This window comes from Eschscholzia californica, unplaced genomic scaffold, assembly GCF_041429995.1.
Source record: "Eschscholzia californica isolate CP2 unplaced genomic scaffold, dmEscCali1.0.p SCAF_3, whole genome shotgun sequence".
Classification (NCBI taxonomy): Eukaryota; Viridiplantae; Streptophyta; class Magnoliopsida; order Ranunculales; family Papaveraceae; genus Eschscholzia; species Eschscholzia californica.
The window spans coordinates 60755127-60765139 of record NW_028238420.1 but is presented as its reverse complement, the minus strand read 5'-3'; the positions used below and the strand labels follow the sequence as shown (position 1 = coordinate 60765139).

Sequence of the window (10013 nt, the reverse complement as noted above, 5' to 3'; positions counted from 1 at the left end):
TGAAACTCGAGTCACGGACACTAAGTGAAAATAACATATTTCTGTAAGCCAACCAGGTCATCTACCTATAGAATAGATTATAAGCAAATCCAACCAAAAATATAAGTTTGTATTATTTTTTCTCTCTCTCTCTATTCTTCTCATTTCTACCTCATACAAGAAAATCAGACAATGAATGAACAAATCTAACCAAAAATATAAAATTCGATTGGCTTTCAAGTTACCCAATCACAAAAAAATAGAAATACAAAAATTTCTGTGACAAGATCCGAAAATAACGGCAGGGCACTGATTTCCAAACCCTAGAATTAAATCTTCACATTTAAGATCTTAAAAAGGCTCAAGATCCAAAATTTCACCTGAACACAAAGTGAGTAAAATTACAAAAAAATTGCAGGCTCTAATCTAGTGGTTGTTCATGTTAATCAGTATCATTAATACCCACTTCAAAATCTCATCAAGATTGAAATCAAACAGAAAAATTCATCAAACAATGTATTAAGATTTTAAGTTTCTTCTAATTTCATTAAAATGTATACTACTAAATATCATCTCTTTCTGATTTCTTTTACAGAATTTCCTTCTTCTATCTACAACCCATTTCTCGAAACAAAATCAAAATCAAAACCCCTCTAAACAGTTACAAACTTGATGAAATTGAAGAAGAGAATTCACCATAAAAATCAGGAATTCCAGAAGCAGCTAATAATCGTTCATGAAATGCTTCTTGCATATCATCTGGTATAAAAGGAGTTCTACAAAGAGGGCAAGTTTTCTGATCATGATCCATCCAACGATCTAAACAATTTCTATGAAAAATGTGACGACAATTCGTTAATCTTCTAATTTCTTCTTGACCTTCAAATTCATAAAGACAAACTGCACAACAATCTGGGGTTTCTTCATTGCAGAAAACTAGATCTTCAAATTTTACTACTGGGAGGATTTCTCTGATTAGAACAGCAGAGACTGAGTGGAATTCATGAGGGGATTGAGGGATTGGTCGATCTGACCAAGTAAGGTCTGATTCGAGAAAATTTCCAAGACCCATGAATTTGAAAAACCAGGAGATGAATTTTCTGATGAAACCCAGGAAGGAAAGTATGTTAATTAGAAGTTTTGGAAAGAAAAGTTCTGTGTAACCTACTGGAAAACCCATTTCTAGAGAGAGAAAGTGTAAAAACTATAGAGAGATAGAGAGAGAGAGAGAGTTGAGGTGAATCTTGTGATGTTTTTCCTTTGATGATGAAGGGTATTTAAGGACAGCTCATCAGCTAGACAAGTCTGACAGGTTTAGAAAGAGAGAGGGATTTGGATTGGGGAGAGCTCTGAAAGGGCTTTAAAGGGAAGTTGGAAGGTAGCATTGAAGTTTCTCTCTACTCCCTTTTCTTAGTGGGTATGGTCGGATGGAAAATAAAAAGGACTAATAGGCCAAAAATTAAACCACAACATGAATTATGGAGTAATAGGTTATGGACAAGTTATTTTAGAGAGAGAAAATAATTTTATAGACTTCGTCTGTTTCGTCTGCGTGATAATTTTGGTCGAGTTTTAGTTGTATGTTTAGACTACTATATCACTTTTTGTACTCGAATACTCTGCTCTGATACATATTATTAAACTTAAAATGTTCGACTATAAATCATTAAACTTTCAGCACGAATTAGTAATTTTAATTGATGCTTTGACAATTTGTTGATGAAATATGATGTTCCGAATAAAAAAAAGCAAACCTAAAAGTAATTTTTTTAATGGAAATTCTATTATTGTCTTAAACCCTGGAGGAAAGTACATAGAAGTAATTCTTTAGTAGGATAATAAGTAGGGACTGTCCACTTCTAATAATTGAGTTATCATTAGTTTAATTATCAAACTTTTTCCTCATTTTAGGGTTTGTGTTTCTTATTGTTTTTAGAGTAAGGTCAATTAATATTAGGGGTTGTTTTATTTTGGCAAATTTGTACCCCTTTTACATAGCTAGAGTCCTTTATCTTAATAATCAAGGGATGAGTTCACTTAATTAAGACATTAAACGTACAATGAGCCCCAAAAAGGGAAAAAAAGCCCTAGTGTTGTCAAGTCTTAAAACACTTTAGGTATGAGAAAGGATCCAAGAATCGTGCTACTTGATTGTGGGTTACTCAAATTGCAATCATATTTGGTGGAGTATATTGGGTAGGACAACAGAGGGTTTCTATGTTTGATGATATTTTCTAAGTTATATTATTCATTTATTGATGGTGGGGATTTTAATAAAAAAAAATATTTACTGACATTATATATTTTTATGTACTTATTTTTACACATAATATCATTGTATTAACTTTTTTGCCCAAAATCAATAATTAATCGATAATTAACCAATTTACATACTCAATGAGTGCTATTAAACATTAGAACATTGGACAACATTGATTAATTTTCTATTTTTAGCTCTATTATTTACGATGGTAGAACCCAATATTAGTTTTCTACATTTACTAGCCGACTACGTAATAGATTTAGGTAGTTGGTAAATCAAATATATATTTGTCGTGTAAAGTAAACAAAATCATTGTATTTTTGCCTCCTAATCTTCTTCGCGCGCTCACACTATCTCCAATCACCAATTTTCTCTTTCTCTCGCTTTCTATCCTCCTATCTCTCTCTATCCTCCACCTTTTATATGTTCCAGCCAATGGAGAGGTCTTCTTCGACAAAACATTTCGTCTAAAGAAGATCCCCCGTTCTCATATGTAGAACGATTATCTGATTTGAACTCCCGACTAATCAAATTAGACATATGAACTCCCGTTCTCATATGTACAAATTAATTTTGTAAGCCAATCTGGTCAAACTTAATGGGCCAAAATCTACATTCCCATAAACAAAATGTATGCTTCAAAGTACTAGCCCTCAATAGGATATAAAAAGAATAGAGTGTGCGCGCGTGTGTGTGCGTGTGTGTGAATATTTACAACTTAGAAGTTCTACATGAGAGGGAGAGAGAAAGAGAGAAAACATAGTCGAGAGGCGAAAGCTAGAGAGAGAGATTAGCAAAGAGAGCGATAAAACCAATGGGTTGAATACACAAAATTTCTGAAATTTTACCAATTGTAAAGTGAGGTATATTACAAGTTAAGATAAATCTAGGAACTACATTAAATAAAGAAAGAGTATTTGACAATATTCTTGTTTGGCCGACTTCATGGTGGTGGTGGATCATGGTTGGCCAGGGTATGAGTTGGGTACCCGATCCAGTCAGGCCCTATACCCGTAATAGTGTGTGTGGCAGTTTGTTGAAAGAGGGCGGTTGGGTGGCACTGGCAGAAGCAACATGGAGGAGAGGGGGCATGGAATTTTAGTGATCCGAACTTAGTGCGTTGAAGCACACATCATTAGCCCCCACCACCACTTCCACCACCATGTCTCAAAGTGACAAGCGTCGCTAAACGGGGTTAGGTTGGTCTGGGTCAGCCCCGACAACACATGGTGATTGGGCCCTACCTAACTAAATGGCATTCTATCCTCTCTCTCCTTCCTTTTGTCCGGATTGTTTTTTCTTTGGGTTATTTCCCTAATGGCCCCCTACTTTGTGACCAGCTTCCCGCCTGGCCCCCTACTTTACTAGAAATACCCATATGGCCCCCTTCCGTTATAACAACGTTACTCTCTATCTTCCATTTCTTTTCTCTCTCCTCCAACATGTTTTCTCTCTCTGCCACCTCGTTAAAACCAGCCACATCATCGTCTTCACCGGCAGGGTCGCCGGCCGGCCAAATTTCCGGTCGGCGACCTTCAAACGTTTTTTTTCTCTCTCTTCTCTCTCTCTCTCTAAAAAAAAAAAAACTTTTTTTTTTTGAAAATCTCTCACCTCTCTCTCTAAACTCCGGCGAAGTTTAGAGAGAGAGGTGAGAGATTTTCAAAAAAAATAATAATTTTTTTTTTTAGAGAGAGAGAGAAGAGAGAGAAAAAAAATAAGTTTGAAGGTCGTCGGCCGGAAATTTGGCCGGCCGGCGACCCTGCCGGTGAAGACGATGATGTGGCTGGTTTTAACGAGGTGGCAGAGAGAGAAAACATGTTGGAGGAGAGAGAAAAGAAATGGAAGAGAGAGAGTAACGGTGTTATAACGGAAGGGGGCCATATGAGTATTTCTTGTAAAGTAGGGGGCCAGGCGGGAAGCTGGTCACAAAGTAGGGGGCCATTAGGGAAATAACCCTTTTTCTTTTTGTTGAAAGTCTAAATTAGATTCCATATCTCTATTCCCAAAGGTAGTTTTCTAATTTGGATTTCTAAGATGTATTTCTTTTTCTCATAAAAAAAAAAAAAAAAGATGTATTTCTTTTAACATATGTTGATGCTCATCATTATACGGAATAACCCGACTTATCTTGCAAAGAAATAAACCGTCCACTATCCATTTCTCTTTCTTTTCTTTTTTTTGTTGAACAACCACTATCCATTTCTCAGTTGGCCGATCCACGAGTTATGTGGTGTAGTTAAAACAAAAACGACTAATTCTTTCTCAAACTTTCACATTCTGTTGTAAGGTCTTCTCTTCTTTGAGTCAAAGATGGGCAAACCGTTAAATCTAAGCTCTTGATAAGAGAAAATTAAGAAAAGAAACTCACTAAGTATGGAGCATTATATAGTATATGGAATGAGAATAACATTACCTTTGTTTTTGTTGGCTTCTTTGTGATTCAAATTCCAATGCTCAACAGGAATTGTCATATAATTGGGAATCTTTGGTTTTGTTCTCTCTTTTCTCAACAATAACTTTTGCTTTTTCCTTTTTTTATTGTGCCTTTTTTAGCTTTTTAAAATTTGGGTTAGCTTGTTACCCGTTTGTATTATCATATTCAACTGGGTTAGTCCTTTCAAGGCCCATTTAGTTTCTTTTAATAATCTTGAATTTGATCTGACTTGTCTTAGTCTGAGTTACTCTGGTCAGAATCATAACACATTGTCATTTTGATCTATTTTAGATAACAATTTACTTTAAGAAAATTCACCTAAAATTAGCCTCACTTAGCTAGCCATCTAGACTAGTCAAATGTTGAGTTAGATAAATACAAATATTTCAAAATTAATCCAGTCATTTGTTTAAACCAATTAGATGGTCAGGTTTGAAGTAAAATAAAATAAACACTGCGCATAATTTTAAATGTCATTCATTATCTTATAGCTTAAGGGCTAAAATGAAAAATAATATTGGAAACAATACAGTGACCCAAGGGTCATCTCCAATATGAAAATGGTCAAGTGGTTAATCATTACTAGAAAGATAAAGAGAGAGAGACTACGCAATCGTCGCAATAGGATGGTGTTTTGGTTGACAAAAGCTCTATAATCCCCTTAATTATCATCTATCTCTCTCTCTTCCATACCACATACTTTCTTCCATCAAACTACAAAAACATTATCTTCTCTTTGATTTGAGGTGGCTCCCTCCTCTTTTTGACCCTTAATTTGGATCCTTTCCTAACCATATTCTTTCCTCTCTTTTCCTTTCTCATTCTTTTCTTCTCTTTATTTGATTTCCTAGTCATTTCCTTCATGTTTTTAGGTAAAACTAGGTAGCCTAGAGAAGACTACTTAAAGGATGGTTGTTTAATAACTTATTCCCACTTTACATGATGTCGCTATAAATCTTCAATAATAAAAATAACCCACAACCACAATTAAGAAAGAAAAAATGTAGCCATGAAATTATGAGATGCCCACAAACTTTTGACACAATTCTAAATGTAGACATTTGATTTCAATCATCTCGTATGGATATGATTCAATATGAGATGATTCAAAATCATTTCTAATTTACTATTCTATTAAAATTCAGCATGTGTCGATATGGATACGATTCAGCATGTGTCGATATGGATACGATTTCCAACCAATTAAAAAAAAAAACTGATTTGTAATACAGTTGTATAGTTTATCACGAGTCCACTTGTTGTTTTAAACAGTATCATCCCGATCTAACCCCTTTGACAATTTAACATATTTATGACAACTCATTTTTTAATGTGCAATTTGGTTGCAAATTTAGTAAGAATAGTAATTCTATTATGTCACGATATTAAGCCCATTTGTAATTTAATATCGGATTTTCATGAATAGTAAAAACAACCTCCATTTGCTATGAAGCTTTATCATTCATCCACAACTAGACATATATGTATATATATATATACACTTTAACATTGATTTCCTTGTACTTTTTCTCAAAGTAGAAGGTAAGGATGTATAATTATCCTCTCTTTGTCACCATCTTCTTGTAATGTATAGGTTGATTTGTGGGCATGATTTCCAAATCAACTTCTAATTAGAGATGATTAAGACAGTGCTTAGCCGGCATGAGTCACAGAGCCAATATATGTGGTCCACTAAACCATGTGGGATGTTTTTGTTATTTAACCGACCCCAACTGTTTTTGGGTTTTTATTCTTCAATTACCCCCATCCCTCTCTCTCTCTCTCTCATTTCACTTTCTCTCTCAAAAAAGTATGTTTTGGGTGGCTGAATCCTGATTGTTGTTTTCAGTATTCATCATCACTACTTAATGATGATAGTATCATATTAGAGTTTATACTTGTCCTTTTCTATATATACATGTGTATATAAGACTATAAGTTCTAATACTAAATATTGAACTACTCTGGTGACTAAGAGGTGACACCTACTTTATCTTGTTTGGTGTATTTCTTTTATGGCCCCATTTTAGACAAAAATGTTGACCTCCAGAGAATCAAATGCTAGAATTTCAAATTGTGGTCCCTAATTTGTTTTTCTAAGAAATTCGATTTTGTTCAATCCTTTTTGTGATGTTAATGGACTAGGTTAGTAGTACTCAACTTAGATTCTACTTGCGTAACGCTAGTTAGACTTCACCCAAGACGTGTACATTATACTGTATACTGGGGTAGGGTTGGGATGTTCTGTCTAGACTGGTAACACTAGCCAGTAGATGTGACCCCTGCAACTAGGGGCGGAACCAAGATCTCATACGAGGTCAGGCAAGACTAAAGTCTATAAATGAGAGTGAGAATTGTAACCAAAATGAAAATAAAAAAAGAGAGCAAGGAGGCGGCAGGCCCAGAGGCACGAACTCGTGTCCTTGGATTGGAAGGATGGAAATTACACCACCAAAGCTAAAGCAAATTATTGTAGATAGAGAGAGGTAGCTTAGCTTGTATATGTGGAGATCAGGGCGGACAACTGCCCAACCTGGTCTCCACATAGTTCCCGCCCCTGCCTGCAACGATATGCAAAATTTACATAAGTATAAGTGAAATTTCGATAAAAGAAGGTCGCCCTTGTGGGAAAAAAAAATCAGAATACAAATTTTTGAGTAAATCTTTTTTTTTCTTATCTGTTTTTCCCAAGCCTCGCTACCATTCTTTTTTCACTCCGGTAGTGGCAAAAAACCATGGCGGAGAACCTTTAATTTTTTTCACAAAATCTTTCTTTTTTCTCCTCCACGACCACTACCATCACCTCTTCCGCTAACATTATTTCACCGGAAATGGTTGTTGGTTCGGAGAAAATCCCTCAACGAGTACGAATTGGGAGGTAGATTTCCCCATATCTAATATCCTCAACCAGTATGTGGGTAGGGAAGGATTCCCCTAATAGATATTCTCAACTAGTACGTGGAAGAAGAAAAAAAGAGGAAAAGTGAGAAATGATGGTGGTTGGAGGTGGTGGCCGGAGGTGAAGAAGAAGAACAAATTTTGTGGTCCCAAAAAATTTGAAAGAACCTAAATTTTTATTAATTTTTTTTTTTTTTTTAAGAAAGACAATTTTACATAAGTTGCTTCCTTTAAAATCTTGTACCCCATAAATTTTTTGATTTCGCCAAATGTAGGCCTATAAGAAAGAGAGAAGTTAAAGGATATCATCAAAGTTTAGACTGCTTTTTCTATAAACAGCTTAAGAAAGGGCCCATTGTGCCATTCAGAAGGCATTTTTATTACCCTCTATGTAATGGACTCATGGTATAAAGCCCAGAAAAAGGAACCAGTGGGTCATGATTGGACCTAATGTTTGAACACATGGGACCTATGTTTAAGCCCATATTTGATAATGGGCCTTCTTTCAACTTTACTAATCAGTTATGAATTTAAAGACACCGGCTCCATTACAATTCCCAACCTCTGCAACCAAATCAGATTCGCTTTAAACCCCATCATCATTTTATTTGCAACCTTTCTTAGTTTTCTGAAAGAGCTAAAGAATAATTCAATTAAGATGATGGTGAGAGGGAATAAGAAATTAAAGAGTTGTGTTGTTGGACTTTTTTGTTGAAGGTGTGTTGTTGGACTTGCTGAAGAACTTATAGGCTGGCTTCTTTTATGTTTTTGCGTTAATTCTTTTGCCCTTCTAAAGATGACCAACTCATCAAACCTCTAAAGGGACTCTTTAACACGATGTACCAAAGTTGTGTTCAAGGTCGTAGAAGAGAACTTAGAAGTCCAATGTCGAACTTCCATTAGGCCCTTTTAGAAAAATAATTGTTTATTAGAAATCCAACGTCAGTGTCGGGTAAGGTTTGTGTAAACTTCAACTTTCTTATTCTCTACGAGTAACTATGGAAAAATAGTATTTTTGGCTCGCCTTTTTCACACAATTTTTTTGGACGCTTAGTTTTGGACTGTGGTATTTTCGTTACAGAGACATGTCACTCTTGCAATCTAATATTTACTCTATACAGCGAGAGTGAGAGTGAGAAAAATCTTCGAGAAAAAAGAGATTATAGAGGGAGAAAATATTTGCATGAGAGAAAGAGAACACTAGATTTATAAGCCAAGCTGTCAAAATTTCACTAATAGAAACTCAAGGTCAAGCCGAAGGAAAATTCTTTGCCTCCCATTGGAGTGCCTTGACAAAAGAGAAATACAAAAAGAACAAAACACAGTGAGATCTAGAGCACATGGTAGTTGGTACCACCACCACCACCACCACCACCACCACCACCACCACCACATAAAAGGGTTTAAATTTTCCAAAAGAGTATTGCTAGCCAGCAAGGGTGGAAAATGGCGCAAGACTTTTAATTTTTAATTCCACTTTTTGTTCCTTTTTAATCTTTATCATTATGAGTAAACAATACTTAATTAACTTGATTAAGTGTGACCCATGTGTCATGTTAATATAAATTTTATCTCAAGCTTTTCTCATAAGAAAAACCCCACCCCTTTTAATGATTGATGATCATTCTAACTTTACTTGGTTTAAACGGTTCATGATTCTTTCTCTATATTATGACAACAAAATCTTGTTCTTTTTGATATCCCAAGTACCAGTCACTTAAAATTTTTGTTAGCATTAATATTCAATTTCTTAGACAAAGAAATTTATTTCGATAATAACTTAGGGACCAAAGTTTGATTAACTAATCATATATCTTGTATATGTAATTTTGATTTGGGATTTTGTCTGATTCCTCCAAGAGGAGAGCTTGTCCACTGTGCCCCTCTCGACTAGATGTTGGCCTTCCAACCGCTAGTGTGGGTGGATCGATCGTAATCCAAGGACTAATTTAGTTAGATTACCACAATTTTATAACGAAAGCTAAATAATCATGGAAACAAACGATTGACAAACACATCTCTAACTCAAACAAGTTTATAATTCAAATACATACAACTAACAAAAAATAACAAACCAGATACAACAGCAGAAATAAACGCGTACAATCAATAAAAGAAGGCGTGGAGGAAACGATTGTACTCTGTGTTCGTCTTGAAAGTTAATTTCTAAATTTGAAGTCATTTCAACAAAAAATAAATAAGATAGTCGAAATGTCGAGTTAAAATCCTATACATACACCAGACATAAACAAAATACACTAAATTTAGATCAGACTTTATGGATCGATTTGGACTTGGAGAACTCAAAAAATTGTGAAAGAGGGTCTCCAAATGTGATGGGAGCTACCATTTTCTTTTTTTTTTGTTGTTGAAACAGATAGGAGCTACCATTGTCTCATTCCTTTTGCCATGTAGTTGAGACTTCAGAATTCCAAAATT

General features: G+C 35.1%; 1 protein-coding gene across 1 annotated transcript; it reads right to left on the bottom strand.

Annotated features, from left to right (window-relative positions):
* Nucleotides 1-498: 498 nt before the first annotated feature.
* Nucleotides 499-1318, bottom strand: LOC147552759 (brassinosteroid-responsive RING protein 1-like). Its single transcript, XM_086672362.1, has one exon. It carries the CDS (start codon nt 1157-1159, stop codon nt 641-643), a length of 519 nt encoding a protein of 172 aa, XP_086528488.1. The 5' UTR covers nt 1160-1318; the 3' UTR covers nt 499-640.
* Between the last annotated feature and the right edge of the window lie 8695 nt (nt 1319-10013).